This window comes from Falco rusticolus, chromosome 1 (genome assembly GCF_015220075.1).
Source record: "Falco rusticolus isolate bFalRus1 chromosome 1, bFalRus1.pri, whole genome shotgun sequence".
Classification (NCBI taxonomy): domain Eukaryota; kingdom Metazoa; phylum Chordata; class Aves; order Falconiformes; family Falconidae; genus Falco; species Falco rusticolus.
This window is the reverse complement of record NC_051187.1, coordinates 18,739,018-18,759,365: the sequence shown is the minus strand read 5'-3', so window position 1 is coordinate 18,759,365 and position 20,348 is coordinate 18,739,018. Positions and strand designations below refer to the sequence as shown.

The 20,348-nt window shown below is 40.4% G+C and overlaps 1 protein-coding gene across 3 annotated transcripts in view; it reads left to right on the top strand.

Moving 5' to 3' along the window:
- The window catches only part of SPECC1 (sperm antigen with calponin homology and coiled-coil domains 1), an 89,271-nt gene extending 69,817 nt beyond the window's left edge, over positions 1-19,454 (top strand). For all 3 annotated transcript variants that reach the window (XM_037372789.1, XM_037372796.1, XM_037372805.1), the window contains 3 exons: positions 12,498-12,614; positions 13,483-13,542; positions 14,309-19,454. In XM_037372789.1, the coding sequence (XP_037228686.1) occupies positions 12,498-12,614; positions 13,483-13,542; positions 14,309-14,398 (267 nt within the window). In that variant the 3' untranslated portion in view covers positions 14,399-19,454. The remainder of the gene's footprint in view (positions 1-12,497; positions 12,615-13,482; positions 13,543-14,308) is intronic.
- The last annotated feature ends 894 nt before the right edge of the window (positions 19,455-20,348 follow it).

The window sequence follows — 20,348 nt, the reverse complement described above, 5'->3', positions numbered from 1 at the left end:
AGTTATATTTTGTTTAACAGGACTCATTTGGGACCTACTTGTTGAAGAACCAGCATCTCTTATAGTAAAACTATCTGTGTAGTTGTCTTAAGTAGTTGAATGCTAAATAGGAGGAGGTAAGGAGTGTTCCAGAACTGACAAAGGGTAATGGCAGCTATACCTCCAAAGATTTTTGTGTTTTGTATGTTCCTGACCTGTGCCTTCAAGCCATTGCATTGTATCATCTCCCTAACTATGACAAGCGTCAGTACACCAGGTTATGGATAAAGGCAGTGAGCATCTTCAGGAGAAGAGGCAGTGCTTCCTATTAGTGCTGACATCAATATGAGATGGCTGATAAATTGGTATTGATCTTACTGGTATTTGCAGGACCAGGCTGAGGTCTGATTTCATACCATCTGGAGAAATCTCAACAGCGTTGAGAAACTATTAACCTGAGCAATCTTTGCGTATCTTTCAGTTGTACAGGTAGTTCCTGGAAAAAATAATTCCTTTCAATTATTCTTCATAAAGCACGCTAGCAACTATGAGCAAAGCTAGATGAAAGTGATTTATTTGTTTCCATGCCTTATTCGGAGTTATGTGACTTTGCAGTAGGTCCCAGGAACACTGTGCAGTTTTAGAAAGTATGCTTAGGAGTTTGCAGGAACTATTTTTAGGGCAATACTCTCTGACATTGTATCCTTTAGTTTAAATGAGAAAAATACAAATATCTGTGTGCCCAACCTTTTGAATATTTACCCAAAAGTTGTGAATTTTTTTTGAAGCTTCCTTTTCTTAAAACACAGATAGTTTTAGGGCTCTGATGAAATACCCTGATGGAGGCTGCGACCTGCATAGTTTCCAGAAATATAAGTTGGCATTAAGAGGAGTCTAAATACTTCAACTTATGTCTCTGCTGTATATATTAATAAAAGTGCCTTTCCTGTATAGTGCCTCTCAGATATTAAAAAAAAAAGGAGGAAATAAAAAAAAAGGGAAAAAACCCTACCCTGAAATATATCCGTTATTGTGGCTATTCCAACCTTGAGAGACAGAAATTGGAAACAATTTGCTTATGAACATAACCTAAAAGTCATTAAATGTAATTCTGAATGCTTTTACTACTAGAAGCATAAAACTGGTATAGCAAACTATGTAAAAGTTGGTGTCTCTGCATAGTACTATGTTCTTCATGTAAAGATGCAAAAGCTTAGGGAGAAGAATAAAGGCTGTTGCAGTATTTACTGTTTGTCAAGTAATTATAGCAGGAGACTGGTTGACTAGTGGTTTGGCAGTGGATATAATACAAAGCTTTTTACCCTTTTGTACTCAGTTTAAAGTCAGACTAATACTAGCTTTTTCTTTATGAATTTGGGGCTTTCTTTTTCTCACAGAAATTTGCATTCTTTTTCTTTTTGTACTAGACAGTATTTCCTCAATATCCTCTTGGTCCTCATGCCCTATTCCATGATATTATCCCCTGGTTTTTCTCATAATTTTTTTTACTCGTTTGCTGGCTGGATGAGATCTGGCACAGATTAAGTGTGGCCCAAAGGGGTACAGATGCAAATAGGCTGTTGAGGACATAACATATTCCCTTTGGTCAAGCAGTCATGGGGCCAATGCATTCTCATTAGGGAGGTGGACCCTGCCGCTAGGACAGCTAGCCAGGATGACTATTTTTGGACTGCTGACGCATCAAGCAAGTGTATTCCTGGGGCTGCACACTGTGGGGACCTGCTTTATAGGAGATCCAAAAGCTCCTTCGTGGCCAGTTTTACATTAACATGTCTGTGGTTAACCCTTATTTCCTCATTCGGAAAACTAAGGATTATATTTAGAAACAAGAAGTCTGTGATTTCTTTCTACGTCATTAGGTGGGTAGGTGACATTGTCTTTCTACTTAAGCAATGACTGTCTCAGTCTTTTTTAAGTCTTGACTCAGCACTTTGCTTCACAGTTCAGTTATGCACCCTCTTGGACCACAGGGAGTGAGCAGAGGCTATACTGCAAGCGCTGCCACAGTCCCGCAGGGCTGGCGCTCAGGCTGGTAGGCCAAGTAAAGAATCAGAGCGCTGAAGGGGACAAAACCCAGGATCAACCTTCTCAACCTCTGAACCTGGGCAGAATAGACTTCCTGGGATTTGGCTCATAAAACAATCAGTCAGCCACCTCCTTTGACACTAATGTAATGGAGCTTAGTTTTAAAGCCTTGAGAATCCCAGCACAGCTGTGCACTGTCCTAAAGAAATACAGAAAAGAACCCAGTTGTTTCTTAATCACAAGATGTGCACTTGGGTATGGGAGTGATTCTCTTACCCTTTTCTACCTTACTTTTTGTGTTTGTGTCAATAACTAGCATAAAACTGTTTCAATGTGTTTCAAAATTGTATCAGTCTGGTATCTCAACATTAACCAGATTTCTATCTAAATATTTAAATAGTCATGGGAACTGGGTAAGCAGTGGCATTCCCTAATTCAGCAGTAACACCGAGGAGTGGATGTAGTTTTTTTCTGGCCACCTTTCCAAGTGAGGTCTTCCAAGCAACAATGCTAGGAGGTAAATCCCATCTGCTGTCATGCACTATGTATATGCAGTCTGGAAAGGCTGGATTCCCACAGTACTGTGATCTTGTGTGCTGAAGATCAACAGTGAAACAAATAACTCCTAGTTTGTGTGATGTGGGTGAAGAAAAAACACTGAAGAAAACTTCTCCAGATTTAAATGGCATCCATCCATTCATTCTAAGCAGCATTCATGACAGAGTCTCTCTCTTCTGAGGAGGAAGATTACCCTTCTCCCACACCAACCTGTGTGCCTGAGATTAGAGGCTGATGGCCAGAGTCTGCTAAGCAAGCAGCAAAAAGCTGTCTGTCTTAATATTTACCAACACCGTTGATACAGCAAAGTTGTTCTCTGGCGAGCAGTGACACTTACTCTAACATATCACAGGCTAACATATCTCTTCTGTTATTAGAGGGTGCACACCCTACTAAGAGTTCTGCATGGGCAGTATCTGTAGCTTTTTGACATTTAGAATTAGGATATATGTGCAATGGGTTTTCTCCCAGGAAGTATTAGTATATTCTGTGAGTTTCTGAGAAATGGGTGAAACTTCTGGCTCTCTTTGTGTTTCTCTGGTTTTTGCTGAAGAGGAGGTTGTTGACTTCAGAAAGACTTTTTCTATCTATGCAAAATTGAAGGGGGACTTGGTAATAGCTATTGAGATAGGAGGGATTATCCTGTGTTTAAATAAAAAATGACAATAAGTTGGTCAGGAATTTTGCTCCCAAATCTGCTTTGGACCATCATTGTGACCTTGGCAGTCTTGCATGATACCATTGCCTTGGTTTCTCTAGCTGTTAAAATATAGACCTTCATATTGTATCATTGGATGATGGTGAGTTTCAGTAATATTTGGAAGGATGCTGTGATAAAAAGGGCAATTTTAAGAGGTTTTAATTAATGAAGATACGGGCTTAAAATTTCGGGATATTCCCATTATTTTATTTTATTTTTCCTGAATAAATGTTTTCTTTTTCTAAGTAAAAACACTTCTAGCTGAATGTGTGTATGCAATTTCTCTGTATGTCCCAGCTGGACCCAGGGTTGGGTCTGGAAAGTAAATGCAGCAGCCAGATCATGGCATGTTGGGAATAATCAGGTTGATTATCAATGTGCAAGCCCCCTTCACAGTGATGCCAATGCATAAACGTGCTTCTCCAGTGTAGCCAAATAACTTGAGCCAAGCTCTACCTTTTTTTCACATAAGGGGCTTTATCCTGTAAACAAATACAAGTCTCTTGATTGGAGGGTAAAATAAACGCCCATGCAGCTCTCTCATGCGTAACTTTCTATCCTGCTGGGTAATTTTAAAAATAGCATTTACATTCTATCCATCCCAAAGTCCAAGACGCTTTCCTTGTGTTGCCTGGATGCAATGACAATCAGTGAAAACACTGAATTGATTGGTCACCCTCTGGAACAGCTCCAAACTGTGAATTTAACTGGGAGAGAGCTGAGCCCTGCCACCCATTCTATGAATATCCTTTGCTGTTGAGACCTTTCCTCACCTTGTTTCCATCCTTTACCGTGAGCCTGCTGCAGCCTGCAGCTTTAACCCTCTGCCCAGGAATTCCAGGACATGGCTAATCTCTGAACTCTCAATAAAGATAATGAGAAGTAGCTGTGGGAGCAGTCAGTGTGGTCATTAGAAATTCTGTGCCACGGCTCCGGGCAGGAAGTAGCTGTGCTACTGTCCTGGACAGAGAGGGAAGCTAGTTCTACCCCCTCTCTCCCCAGAGTATTTGTGTGGTCCTTGGAGCTGTGCTGCTGCATCTTCACTCTTGCAGCCTTGGGAATGAGGGAACAACGCCCAGTCTTTCTTCTCTGTGGCGTTCAGCAGTGGTGTTACTTATACGGGTTGGTGGGCAAACTGGTGGAAGTATTAGTTGTGTATCAAGCAGAGAGCTGACTTTCAGCAGGTGAGCATAACAAGTATGATTTATACTGAAGAGCGGGAAAGAGATGCATAGCAAAAATAAGAACTCTTCAATATCTAATGGGGTTATTACAATAAGGAGAACTTTTTAATTCCTGGTCTTGCTATGTAATCCACCTCTGCCTCTCCATATATAACTAACACTTGTTTTGCCAACTCACTGAATGCGACAGTGGTATAAATTATGGAGGTGCCAGTCACACTTGATATACATCTTTTGTCACTATTACCTCATCTCTGAATAGCCCAGAAATGTTCGTAAAATTGCTTCTGCTTATACCAGCTCTCACAATACATGCATTTCAATATGTTTGCAAAGTGAGAAATTAAGACCCCAAATGAGGAAAACGTGCCACCCCCTGTTACTTTACTAGCCTTTAGTGAGACCTTTGAAGTAGGTGACTTTTTTAGTAATGAGAATGTTGTCATGGGGTAATTTGCTTTCAGAACAAGTCATATATTTGCTAGGAAAGTTCAAATACATTCACCGTGTGTTATATGCACAGTGCCAGCAACTACTCTCAACCCTTGTTCACCATAATTTGTTTTCATTTCAAAAAGTCAGTCTTTAGATGTAAAAATGCAAATAAACTCTAAAAAATGTGAACGTTTTTGTTTGTTGAAGTGTTTGCCAGTCCACACAGTGCTGGGAGCAATAGATGTGATGGGCATGAATGGATGCTGTTTGACTCATTGGGGAGGTTAGTCATATGTATAGTTACAGTCATGATTTCAGTGTCAGAAGTAACTTTTTTTCACCTTGCAAGCAGAGGAAACGGGAGGTCAAATACTTTATCATGTATTACCTTAAATATCTCCCATGTGGTGGTACTATCACTTTTTATTCTTGTGAGAACTTCAGCTATAGCAGCACCACATCTCTTGTAATCAAAATACCAAAACTAAGCTGCCTTGTAGAGCTCATGGTCCTTCTCATGAACACCTCAACACCTCATGAAGAAAAAGCTGAGCTAGAAGAGTGCACAGATCATTTTAGAATGGCTTTACAATTTACTCTGATGTCTCTGAACCAATTGTTAGAGGAGTTTGATTTGAGCACAACTTTAGAGAGCGTTGTGCTACCTGTTCTTGCCAGTGTGATTCAACTATCAAAGATAATGAATAAAATAGGACACGCCTGACTTTTTGGTATCTTCTCAGATCTCTAGCTTTTGAGAGTTAAATTGTTGGGAGCTGAAAAATCTTTGTGTAGGATGCATGACAATAATCTTATTAAATTTCCTCTTTTTAAATGTGCCTGCTCCATGTGACTACTGTAGTTAACTGATGTTGGATGCTTTTGCAAAAAAATACAGTCATAGCTCTCTTTCTAATGTCTTGTCTATGCTAAGAAGGCTCATTAATTCACATTTACTGAAGCAAACGATAAATGGTAAACCCAAGGCAACACCTGTGGCAGCAGTGGAGCAAGGAGTAAACTGAATCTAGGAGTGTGATGACAAATGGAGTTCCTTTATAAAGAGGAATTTATTAAATGGGATAGCCTTTAAATAGCTGGCACCAGTTTGTCATTTCACTGTGCTGTAATTACATAATTGAACAGCGTTTTTACATACCATTTTGTGTTATCTGAGCTATGTTGCTTCATACACATGTAATCGTGTATGAATTGTAATAAGATGCGTGACTTACCGACATGGCTGGTAGAAGCATTAGAAATATGGATGATGGGGATGGAAATACAAAGTTTCAAATAAAAGTTAAAACAATTCTTGCGGAGGCTGCAGCTGCCTGAACCATTTGAACTAGGGATATTAATACATCCTGGAGGATAGAAGGTCATTTGGCTTTCTTCCCAATCTTGGCTAGCCACTTAATCTCTATACAATACGAAGTATTGCTGTTCCACAAATTATGCTGGATTATTTTTTTTTTTTTAACCAGGAGGCATTACTTCATTGTGTATTCCATTTAAGAGAAAAAGATTTGAAAGAGAATTCAGACAAGTTCCTGGTAGTGGATTGACTAAATGTGATACACAAATCACTTTAGACTTGTAGCTACCCATTGAAAATAGCTGTGTGAAATTGTCCAAGTCATCTGGCTGCACCCTGTAATTACAGAAGAATCCAAGCAGTCTTTAATTTTAGGCATTCATGCCTTTCATCCGTGTTGACTGGACCTGACCGCACTTCTAATTCACCCATATTTCCAGTAGATTGCCCAGATGTTTCATGTATTTGCTGGAGCATTTTAGATGAACTGCAGTGTTTTGTTTGCTCAGAAGGTTAGGTCGTGCTGAGAGGAGCTGCTCTTCACTTGTATTGCTTCCTAGGAAGTATTTTGAATTTGCCTATCCAGAGCTGAAAGCTTATAGGCTTCCTTTGATGGAACATCTTTGGCTGAAGACCCCCAACATGTCCCTAACCAATTAGGGTGTAATAAATTAAATTAGATTTTCAGTTTCATGCAGCTATTTTAAAAGACTGGTAGGTGCAGATAATCTTTGGAAGTTGCATCTCAAGGTACCTTGATCAGATTTTACATTAGAAAGGTCAGAGTTCAGATCTGCAGAGATATGGCTCATGAAAAGGAGGTTCCTGTTCAGACATCTGTATTTTAATATAACCACGTAAAAACACTGACCTGAAAGACTTCTGGTCTGTGGAGGGGACGCAGGTCTCAGGTCAGCGATAAGCAGGAAAGATTGCAGAAAGCTGAGCCAGTATAGGGAGAGCTGCTATTAAAACCAAGGATATTCTGTTTGGTTTTTTCAGTATATTTATTTCAACTAGTTCTGTCTTCAGTATTTAAGTTTATACTCTGTATGGGCTGAATCTCAATAGGTAGCCTCTCCGGCATGTTCTGCACCAATGACTTCGTGTTGTATGCTGAGGGGGGAGGGTGGGAAGAATGATGCTAAGGTCATATTTATTGCAGGCTTTCTTCCACAGAGTTCCAGGCTAGCTTCAAGCTGATTCACGTCTATAATTTATAATTCTGGGTCTTATAAAGAAAATTATGACTCAGAGAGCCTTGCTGTGGGCACAGTAACATCTGCATAGTGGGGCATAGTGGGAATATCTTGTATCAGTATTTTAACATACTCAGGCTGTAATGAAGAGTGTATGATGTCATTGTTGCTTTTTGCTGAAGACTTGGAGTCAAAGATCTAGCGAAATCTAATGGGGTGGTGTTTTGTTCCTCAGACAAACAAGACATTGTTTTTAGTGAGAACAGATCACACAGACTTCCCCGTGTGTCTTTACCGTGGCTCTTATAGCTCTTTGTTATCTGCAAGCAAAGGTCCTGTTCCTGGGGTGGGGGCTAATGTTAATGACTTGCAGGTGTTCAGTGTCTTTTAGACTTGGCCTGCCCCTAATATCATAGATAATACATTTGCTCTCTAAATAACATTGCCTGGATTTTTTTTTTTTCTTTGCTTAATGTCAAGATACTTTAATATTCATAGAAGCAAACCATACTAGGTACTTCGGTACTTTCAGATAACTGCACTGCCTGGTGTGCTTCCAGATCCCAGTCTCTTAATATTCCCAGTGCATGTGTAGTAGTTCACTCATGAGCTTTCATTTGAAGTGAATGAACTATTTTCACTGACAAGAAGCCTGGGAACTACACTGGAAATAGTTTAGTCTGGACACCTCTATTCTCTACACAATACCACTATCCCAGCAAACTTTGCACCCTCGCCTCTTTCCATGCTCCTTTTTGCCCCTCCACACAGGCTATATAAGGATGGTTATGTTGTTATGCTGTAAAAGCATCCCTCTTCTGGCCTGACATTCATGTTCTTCCAAGATTTTCAACTACAGCACACCACCTCCCCAGTTATTTCCTTAGCAGTACCATGGAAGAGCCAGGTTAAGTGCTGCATAATGCGGATGTGATATGTCTGCTCCAAAGGAAGCTGGTAACCTTCAGTGCCGTGGGCCTAAGCTACGTGGCCCCCCTTCACCCGTGAGCCAGGGGTGAACCTCTGGTGCAGTGTGGATCCACTGATAGCGTGATAAAGATAGGCACTGGGGTACTGGTGACCAGGAGATGGACTGTGACCATGAGATAGCAAATTTTTCACCCTGCCTAATAAGCACTGCAACTCAGTTTGATCAACAGTTCCCTATTCCATTTTGATATTTCTCCCTACATCCATTCTGCATATACTCTGATGGTGCATCTTCCTCCTAAAGAGTGCCATCCTATATAGATTAACTTCTAGGTCTTAGTTTTTCAGAGCTTGAGGTGAGGATTCTGCTGTAAGCACACTGGGATACAGAGAAATCATCAAGCTCTCCATCCTGCAGTTTGAGAGTGTACATTAACAACCAGCACATACACAAATAGTTCCCACATATTCATAGGCTATGTGTTGAGGAGTAGAGAGGTGTGGCAGAAAGACTGAGACAGGTTCCACTGCCAAAATAATCAAGAGAAGTGAATAGTTTCCAAGGTGTTCATTCCCTAAATTGTTTTCCCCTTTTTTTTTTTTCTTTCTCTCTCTCTCTCTTTTTTTTTATTTTTCCCCCGGCTTCTGCGGGGCCAGAGATCTTCCAAGTAATCAGTGCCTCTATTTTGACTTATTTTCTCTTGGTGTAGTGTAGTGGGGAGGTATTATAAGTAAAGCTGCAGTGTAGTGAAACACAGATCACTTTTCATTTACTGTGTCCTTATACCCAAATTGAAAAGTAGTTAACATAGAATCCAAAATAAAATGCTAGGGAGGGGTTTATACTGTGTATGGAATGGAAATGCATTTGTGTAGTGGGGAAAAACCCCACAATTCATTGATGCTTGTTGGATGTGAAAATGGCAGCTAAGTTGTTTGAGTATGTCTAAGTGTTTGTTGTACATTTAACTGAACAATTGAGCTGAACCTTGGAATATTCATTTTGGGTTTGCATTTTAGGACAAAAACTCAGATTTTAGTTTGTTTTCTCTGTTTATCATGACATACTACTTTGCGGTGGATTTCATTTGTGTTTTAAATATTGTCAGCAGAACCCCATCCCTGAACTTCTGCTTGTTTATAAGACTTGGATCCAAGAATTACTGAAGATGCCGGGCTGGACAATGCTGTTGGAGATATGAGACTTTTTAGATCTAGTTCTGATTTTATTCTAGACATTAGTACTTCTTATCCACAGATATTATTAGATGGGAGGAGAAGAGTTTTAGGTACAGTTAAAATTACAAAGATGAGTAAAATTATCAAACTAATGCTGGGCTGGTGAAATACTGTAGGAAGGAACAGTTATGTGTCTCATGTATGTCTCCTAATAGCATCATGAAAACGAGGATAGGATATAATGTTCCCACACAAACATGACTTGCCTTTTTGTCTGGTCCTGTTGCTTAGCTAAGGCTTTGTTTGTTCCTGTTTCCATGGCCTTTGGCAAAGCAAGGTGGGGGGGACAACCTCCATTTTCTGTTTTTATCATGCAACATAAAATGGGAATGTTGGCATTTGATGGTAGGCTATTTGCTGATAAAATATATTGGCCTCAGTAAAAACACTTCTGTAATTTGGCAGTCAGTGTTTTCCCACTAGCTGCAGATTGATAAATAGTAACTAACTTGTTTGTCTGAAATGTCAAGAAAGCAGAGTAATCCAGGTTCAGCCAATTCTGTTGGTTCAGCCAATTCCAATTCCAACAAAGCTGGACTTCCATGGTGCAACTTCATGGATTAGGCAAAGCCAAGACAACTTTCAGACTAAAATTTTTTTTTCCTTATGGTATTCAGCCACTATGTCAATTTTCTTTTATCTCCATTGACAGATGTTAATAGAACAAAATACAGTGTGGTGCAGTGTGGTAATGTCTGCTGCTGATGGCCTGCTTTCTGTGCCCATTAGATTTGTAGATTTATTACAGCCAGAGTATTTTAACTTGAAATATTCTGTACTGCTTCAATTTGAGTCATGATTGGTTATGGACATTTATTACTAATCTGAAATCCTGTCTGACTGAACAAAGTTCAGGCTGGACATCTAATAAGTGAGGCATCATAAGTGAAAAGCATACGCTAAAATACTTCCTGTCTGGGTTCTAGTGCTCTCCATTAGCTTTTGTATGAGAGATGCTGTAAAAGCTTTGTCTTCTGGGGGATCTTGAAAGAAACCAGAAAATAGCTAAATAAAGGAAATGAAGTGGCAGGAGGGTCTGAGTTAGAGTTCAGCACACTGGAAGATGTGGCTCGCGAGATTTGAGGGTAGCCCCATACCTGCCAAAGTGTGAGATGGTGCAGTACCATCCTGTCCTGGAGCCTTCCACGCTCCAGCAGCTGTTACTTTTCTAAGCAGTATCATTTAGTTCACTGTTTTGGTTTTAGCTGTTATTTGGAACTACAGCTGCTACTGCAGCAGCAAAACTTAGCCACGAGAATTCCTTAGTGTACTGGTATGGCCAGTCAGTGCAAACAAGAACATTAGAAAGGTCACCTTGTTCACAGAATCAGAACTGGGCCACAAGAGTACGTTTAACTACAGCTGTGCCTGGCGAAAGAATCACTGTGAAGAACCCCGAGTGTACTCTGTACCCCCAGTAATCTTCATATTTTAAAGGAGTTCCTTACAGATGGGCTGGTTTTAAAGTATCAGTTTCTGTAATCACTCTAAACCTGTTGAACATGGCACATTCTGGACTTCAGTTGTCACAAGTAGGGAAACAGTTTCCTCTGTACACCTGAGCGCACCCCTGTAATAAGTTATGTGACTAGCAAAGAAGAATCCCACCATCTAGCAACAAGGGGAAGGAGGATGTTTTTTGACCATTTACACTCACAACCATATTAGACTATTTTTACAAAACATTTCTTTTTCACTGTCCTGTTGGAGCTGGCACTGCTAGGAGTGTTCCTACAGACTGGTCAGAGATTTTAATTTTTGTTTTAGCTCAGCTCTGGGGTTTCAGTTGGGTGTTTATTCATATATCTACGTCCCCTGAAACATTGCTTCCTTGAGAAAACTCAGCCTTGTTGTCATGTTAGGAAATGTGTGAAGACAAGATTTAAAGGTTTCTGCTTGTTTCTGTTCTGTAGTGTACTTGTTAAGAGTAACGCAGCCACATTTAGTCAGTGACTATGGTAGTAGGAGAGTGAGCATCAGGAAACCTCTGTTCTCTCCTCAATTTATGGCTCATTTTCTGAATTAGGGTAGATTATTAAATTCTATATCTCGGACTTCCCATTCTTTATCTGCCTTTTGTTGAGTGCTCTGGGATGTACAGATGAAGGATGCTGCATTGATAAAGAATATGAGAATGCAGACATGCATTCATGCAAACGACTTGCAAACTGGGCACATCTGCTCAGCTCTTGGAAAGCTGCCCATTCAGCCGTTGCTGGTGCCAAATTTGAGCCTCCCACTCACATACAAGTAAGCACATTCTTTATTCAGGCCTTGAGGACTATGTTAATAGTTCATTAGTTTGATATCACTTTTGATAAGGGGCTGAATCAAGTCATAACTGTTAATTACACATTCTCATTAAAGCACGTATCTGCTGTGTAATATCGGAAAGATTAACAGTGGTCAATTACACCAATTACACTGCCTCATCCTTCTAGAAATCCATCCCTCTGTTACACATCCTGAGACAAGGAAGCATGAAATCAGTTACAAAACACCATTTTAAAGTATCAGTAACTTTTGTTGTAGGTGCTGGGGGAATCCTATTTCTTTCATTCTGTAACTGAAAGGGACCAGATGAAGCCCTCCCTCTTGCCAGCACAGGAGAATTGCAGCTGCAGTATGTGCTGCACATCCTGTTTCTCACCTTTTAGAAAGCTTGGAGTCTGTCTGTTTAGGACCTGGTGTGAAAAACATTTAACTCCTTAATAGTCCCTTACCCAGGACTTCAAAACATGCCATCCTACTTGGTATCCTTCTACTTGATAAGAAAAAGAAGGGGAGACTGAAAAATGTACACCTATGTTCTTTTAATACTCTGAGGTTTTGTTCCACAGCTGCATAAAAACTACTGACTTTTTTGTTGTGTAGCACTGTTCAGGGATGGCTCCTGTTTTCTCTTCCAGAATATTGATATTACCAACTTCAGCAGCAGCTGGAGCGATGGGCTGGCCTTCTGCGCTCTTCTGCACACATATTTGCCTGCACATATTCCTTACCAGGAACTCAACAGCCAGGATAAAGTAAGTTTTGTTGTACGTGGTCCTACACCATTTGCAGACTTCACAGTGAACATTACCCATTTCAATGGGTATGTGGTGGAGACACAGTGTTGCAAGATCTTGATCTTGATTGATACAAAATGAATGTTGGTAAGAGGCAAGTGTTAGTTGTGAACTTGGGAAGCAAACAGACTGGATGAAAAGGGGAAGGAAACACACAGTGAGGTGCCAGAGAGAAACGCAGGGACTGCTGGATAAAGAGTTAGTGACAAGTTGCCTGAATCCAGTGAGTGCTGTGCATAAACGTGAAGACAGCATCCCTTTTGAAAGGCTAAAGCATTTCTGGACTCCTGAGTTAGCAGCACACATTAAAAGTGCTGGATCAGTAGGCAGACAGATCATTCATTGAACTACTTGGACAGCAGTGTATCTAAAAGTCAGACCATGTCAGCACATTCCAAATATGTTATTAAGACCCTCACAAAGGGGAGGAACCTGGATTTACTGGATTTGCTTCTGACAGCTAGTATCTATTACAATAAGAATTATACTATGTACAGGAATCTCTTCAGAAAACTTTCACAACTAAAGACAGAACCTCAGTGGGGGTTTTTGCCCAGTTGTAATCAGTTTCACAGGAACCTGTTGTCAAAAACAGATGGCTGTAGCTTGGACAAAAGTAGATGAGCTATTCAAAGACAAAGAACCTATTTGTGAATATTTACCTTACTAATACCAAAAGGTCTCTGTGTGAAAGTATCAAATCTAGTGATTTTCAGTTTTCAGATATACTTGCTCATTTAAACTTACTGATTAACCAGATGCAAGGTAAGGTTCAGGAATCATACTCTGCTGATAATCCTTTTGAACTTTTGTTTTATTTTTACAGAAGAGAAATCTGCTGTTAGCATTTCAAGCTGCTGAAAGTGTCGGCATCAAACCCAGCCTGGTGAGTAACCTTTTAGCAAGGGAAGACTGGCTGCATACGCCATTGCAAAGCCTTTGGTGCCATGTAGCCAGTCAGACAGCTTGCACTGAAAACATTCACCTAGTGCTAGGGAAGGCTGCACCACCATCTCTGAAAATTCATCGCGTTAGGAGAACTTCCAGAAAGAGTTTGTAGAACCATAGAATTAATATAATTTCAAGTAAATACTGGAGGTCATCTAGCATTGAAATGAGAGTATCGATTATGTCCTCCTCTTGGAAGCTGGTTCCAGGCGATTCCCATTTTTATGGGCAGACTTGCCTGTTAGACCATTTTCTTTCCTTTTGTTTTAGTGTTTTAAGAAGCAGAGGATAATTTGTTTGTTAAACTGTTTTAAAAGCCTTTTCTAAAATCAATGCTATAATGACAAGGAAGAAATAAGTTTAATATGAAGGAAAATATATTATGGGATTCGTGAGCTAACTACAGAGCCAAAGACATGCAAAGAAGCAGCAGTGAAGCTATATATACACTTGATCTTTGATTGCAGATGGAAGAAATCTTTTCAGAATGTAAAATGCATATGGCTGTTTAACTAGTTAACAAGTTTCAGAATTGCACTCAGCCAGTAGATCATTCCCATGGACTTTTATACTGCATGTGGCTTTAAGGAGCTCTGGAGTGGAAGCAGAAGTAGTGTTCAATAGCCACAGCTACTCAGAAGACCCCGTGATATACCCAGTCGTGGTGCTCGACTAAGTTTTGACAATGTGTCTGTCCTATGCAGGAGCTCAGTGAGATGATGTACACAGACCGGCCAGACTGGCAGAGTGTGATGCAGTATGTCGCCCAGATTTACAAGTACTTTGAGACCTGAGATGCAGAGCAAGAGGTGGACAGAAGTGGGGAAGAGAACAAAGAATGCTACAGATGCACTTGATCACTTTAAAAATCCACTTGCTCCTCTTCCACAACCAACCTAAGCTCTTAGTTTTAAAGAAAGCTCTTCCATAATTTTGATTACATCTGGGACTGCAACCAAATAAATATCCATTGTCCATCTTTACAAACAAAATTAATCTGTTATTTTATTCCCTCATGGAAACTACATAGCATTTTTGAACGTGCATGGGTATTTCTGAAGAGGATCCCTTGTGCTAAACAATATTTGCCTCAAACCAGACTCCACCAACGGGAGACCTGCTACAAAATGAAGTTCTAAATCAGTGTGGACCATGGTGGCACTCAAGGGAGGCTGGGAGATTAATATTACTACAAAAGCTCACAAAAATGCTCTTCTTGCCAAAACATGCTTAACTCATCCCAAATAAGTGGTTTTCTTGCCTCCATTTATTTTGTAAAACATCATGACAGATGCACTTAAGTGTGTAGAACCTTAACCTGAGTTACTCTCACACATCTGACCCAGTAGGTATACTAGATTGCTTGTCACAGCTCAACCAGCAGGATATTAACAGGATCATTTCTAACTCAGAAACTATGCTCTGCTCCATCACCAGTTAGTGAAAGAGCTCTAGAAGATCCTGATAAGTGCTGGGACTTCATTTCAGATCAAACAGAAGTAATCTCTTTAAGGAAAAATAGGTTTATTACTACAACTTCATTACTTGATTACGAAGGGAAGCCAGAGCTTGGTTTCCCAACTGACTGTGCAGGCACAGTTATCATAGGAGTATTGCAAATGCAATTTACTAGCTTTAGTTTGCAAGGTGCCAGTAATCAGGTGATGAATCTCTAAGCAATACAGTCACATCTCAGTAGTTCATATTTTTGTGGATTCAGCGGAGTAACTTCTTCCTTCTGTGATCCTGTATGATCAGCACAGATATGCAATTGCAGTGTAGAGGCATGAATCTTGAGACAGCCTGTGCCCTGTCCAATGAAGTGTAGTCCACAGGGCACTGTTAGGTGCTTGGAAGTGATGTTACCCTGCAAAGGAACACAGTAACATATTAATACCAATGGAAGTTGCAACTTCACAAGTTACGAAGAATGTAACTGGAACCCCTCTCTCTGTCATGGGAATCTCAAAGGTGCCAGAGAATGGCTTTTCCAGCTCAATAATACTGTTAGTAAAATGTCTGAAAGATGCAGTTTAATTTCCATTATATTGGTTTTCTTATTTCACCTCACAAAGTTAAATTTTCTGTTTGTCTCCAAGGATAGCAGGATCAAACAGGTTGCTTAATTTGTTCTAGGAGCAGGTCTTGGAGAGCATGCTTTGTACAGGACCTCATAGAAGGCTGCCTAGCTGCTTTAGATTATGTTGGTAGAAGAAAGTTGTTTAGTTAGCATGTTTAACCCTGTGACTAGACTTGATGCTTTGTGAATGTTAATCGTAGGGAGGTAGGGATTGTTTCTCTCTTACAAAAATAATAGGGTGTGCTCACTGCTCTTAACTCCTGAAAAAAGTTTCATGAAATAGAAACAAGCAATTTCACAGAAGAAACTTGGTTTCAGGTTTTCTGGGGCTTTGCAGGTGGCTGATCTCAGCCTCTGGCTTCTCTACAATGCTTTGTTGTTTGGGTTTTTTTAATACTATTTAATTAGTAAACAACTGTTTCAGACTTTGGTTTTCTCACAGCAAAATACAGGATTAAGGGGTAGATGACAGTGGCCAAGGTCAGTGAGCGTATTGAAGAGAAAGAAAGTTGGAGAAATGCAGTGTGTGCCTGTTTTGCAGGAGGAGAAAAGCATCACTTGCTCTTAGTTTTAGTCTGACATGTATTCTAATCCATCGCCCCCAGGAAAGCCTGATTCCAATCTTTTGAAAGTCTCTGATAAAAAAGGACAGTGGCACGCACTTACAGTGCCCTTGCACTCTTTGTGTCATCCTATACTGCAAGAAAGCAGTTGTAAATGCTGGCCAGAGTTTCTTGCTTTGCAAGAGAGTGCTTTCTAGATTGAATTAACTCTCCAGTATTTTTCAGCATACACTCTGCCATCCCTAGAGAACGTAGGATGAGTTGCTCTAAGTGTTCTCAGATACAAGTCGCCTGTTGTTATGGGATAAGATGGAAGAGAAAAATACCTGCTAAGCAGAGTTTATTTCGGAAGGCAGTTACACTGCCGAGCTCCATTGCCTTGCGGGTGCAGCAGACTCTTTCCCCTTGAGGTATCCATTGGCAGAGATCCCAATTCTCTCCAATGGGCTGTAGTTCAAAGCATAGTGAAGTCAACACAGAAAATTCCATATTCCTCAGTGGGTTTTGGATTGGGCACTTGCAGGGATGAGAAAAACTCTTGTTAATTCCCAGCGTCTAGTAAACATTTCAAAGTCAGAGGGCTCCACTTGATCTAAAAAAGATAATCTTAACCCGCTGGTCACTGCAAGCGTGTGCTCCATGTGACTGTCAGATGTACACTAAATATGTATGTTATCTGACGTGTCAGTATCGTTTGCTTCAGGTGATGTTCCGACATTTATTCTAATCTGTTTCTCCAAGACTTAGTCTAACCTTACAAACCATTCTGTTTGATCTAGCAGCTTTTTGTTTAATGATTTTTGCAAAACAATATTTCTGTCATCTCTTTGCAGCTCACTCTCCCATGCCCGCCCCCCCCCCAGCAGCACAGATAGAAACACTAATTCTACCCAATGCTAATGGTATATTCTTCAAAAATTTTTACTCATCTAGGCATTAGAACAAGGAGCTGTCTGTCAATAGGGAAGAAGATACTCAATTTCACCATATGCTCAATGTTACTTTTCAGTCCTCAAACTTGCAAATCATCTCATGTTGAAATGCTAATACTCTGAGATTGAGAGATGGTCTTCCAAATGTTTTTTTGAGATGAAGAATATTGTTCTTTGTTCATTTAACTGTTACAATATTGTGTATTTTTTCTTCATTTTGAACCTTGCACGGTTGCTTTTCTAGACCTGGATTTTCAGAAATTACTGTTGTTTTTTCATGCTGCCTTTAAATTTGTCCCCCACAAGATGCTGCAGACCAACCTGATTTTCAGAAAATCTACAGGCACTTTGTTAAGACATACCAAATTTGAACTGCAAAATTAAAGTTCTAGCTGCCTTTAAAATGAGAGAGTTTGTTAATTAAGCTAGAGAGTATAGGGATAATCTTCATAGAAATTCTGAGAATCCTTTGAAAATGTCCTAGAATGGAACATGTGGTGATATGGCATGGGTGGTGTAATGCCTCGTATCAGTAACAGTTTGCCTAAACTGCCTAAATGCTTTCTGACTTTGCCTCTTAGGAGTAATGGATCTTTCCCTGATGCAGGGAGATGCATTCTCTTCACCGTGTCACCATATGCTCCCTAAATATACAGTCACTCTTAAACATACCTGCGCATGCTTGTGTGTGTGTACTTGGGTAGTCAGTCAGACTACAAGAAACCGAATACCTGATTTTGGATGAGCACGTGAGAAGAATGGTTAGGATGGGGATTTCAGTGAAGTTCCGTGGAGGGATATCGCATTGTGTGACTGTTGTACTATAGCTGTTAGAGAGGAAAGGAGATTAAAGTGTGAGAAGTATATAATCTGACTCCTAGAATTTCTGGTGAGTCATAGAAGGTACAAATTGTTTCATGGCTTGGGAAAGTACAGAGGCATTGAGAAGTGAGCCCAGGGGCAGCCCTCTAAGAAGGTTTTCGAGAAAGGCTGATGAGCTGTTTCTGAAAGTACACAGTGAAACCAAGTGGAGTGAAAGTCCAGCGTGTGAGGAGAGGGGCATGTATGGGACATACCTGCCTGGGCCTTTGTGGACAGCAAAGGACATCAGCTTGAGAGTCCTTACTGATTTGTTATCTTGAGTGACATTTCTCCTAAGAGTGCAGCCTGGGATGGGTCTCAGAAGAGGAGGAGGGAAGAGAGCACGGAGCTTGCTGGCTTTGCCACGTTCCCCTTCCTGTGCCTGGGACAGTCACGGAAATGCAAAGGGGACAAAGATTTCCCAGTTCTTCCTGTGCTGCAGCAGGGCAGCCATACTAAGCAGAGTGATTTTTGACTTAGGCACATTCTCCACTTTCCTCTCTGTGAGACACGTTCTCTTTGATTTTTGTCAGGTTTCTTGTTTGTAATTTGAAGTTGTTTTGCAGGTTTCTCTCTATGATTTTTCTTGTTTTGTGTGTGCAACCAGTTATGTGCAAGTTTTCTGTCCAAACCGAGTAAGTGCATGCTGGCAGAATTGGTTCTTCCCTGTTTGATTCCTGACCTGGAACTCTTAAAAATCTACCTTTTTGCTTCACTGGCTTTCCCCCTTCCTTAGCAATGAAAATACGAGCATTGGCTCGTTAGTTAGTTTATACCTCCCTCATCTTTCTGTGCTTATGGTACCAGGTCTTCCAGAAGGAAGTGTCTGACGGGGCCAGCTGTGTGCAAAGCTGTGCCTTGTGTATCTGATAAAAGACAGAGTCTGTATGGGATGAGATTATGCATTTTCCTGTCAGAAGAGGGCTTTTGCCTAGAAAGACTCAGGGCACTGAGCATTAAGACATTTTTAAACCCAGCAATAACTTCTACTATGCTAGACTACATTGGTTTTCACCAACTCCAGTGCCATTTAGACTCACCCACCAAGATGGTGTAGAATCAAGCTTATAATTGAACTGCAATTAACATTTTTCTCAACTGATGGTCTCTACATTTTTGACTTGCACATGTGCCAAGTTCCACTGTGCAGTGCTGGACATGATGTTTTTATTGATTGTTGGTCCAGGCTTGAGTTTGTTGTATGGGATAATCACCTCTAACAGTCAAGTACTTTTAGCTTTCTCTATTGGGTACAGATGTTACATCATAATCTAATTTATACAAAGAGCACATTAGAATGTATATACTAGGCATTGCCAGACTTGGACATGCTAATATTTAAAGATTAACATTATTAAAACGTATGATGCAAAAACCTGTGTAATATTTCTAATAAATCTTTTTCTGTTTCTGATGTTTTTTTGCGATGTTTCAATATCTACGTACAAAACAGATTCTTCTGCAGTCTGCTGGGAAGCAGGAATCCCAGGAGAGTTTTTAAAAGATACTCATGGTTCATTGATTCTCCTATGCTGGCAGCAAAGAAAATTTGGTCAGAATCTTCTTTTCATAAATATGTCAAGTTCCATTTGTTAAGTCACTTAGATGCATTTGGATGCCTTTTAGAAGATTATCTTGGGGATAAAGGAGTGCCAGAGATCTCTCAGTTTCTGAAACAAATAGTATTGAAGAGACAGTAGGAAATCATCCTAGTGTGAAGGCAAGGAAAGAACACACAAGAGACTAATACATCTCCACATTAGGAGCTTAGGAGCTCCTAAATGAGTAGAGGATTAAGAAAGAAGTAGTCAAAAAGTAGAAGCAAGTATTCATGACTGGAGTAGGTATAAAAATGTCACCTGTAAGCTAAGAGGCAAGATGAGTTACAGCTCACAGTGCAGTCCACCTGGGAGGTGGTGGCAGGACATTACACACAATGCAGAGGACGAGCACACTAGTATGTGCATAGTTCTAGAAAGAGATTCCTCTGCTCTTCTGCAGAACGAACCATACAAATGTACAAGACTGAAATCCTACGGGCATGCCAGTGACCAGACCTGGTACTGTTCTGTTTCCCGCAACAGAGAGGACTAACAGCGGCTGATCTTTTGAAAGGAAGCCAGAGCATCCTGATGGGGAGTCCACGTCTTGCCAGTCGAACATCACCAGCTGACCAGGGCCACTGCTAGGGAAAATGAAGCTGGTGTTGGCATTTCAGATAGGGCTGAGTCATGAAAAAGAAGGCAAAAATAATGACTCCCTCTCAAAACCAGAATGCCAAGCAATGACGCTCATGGTGACATTTATT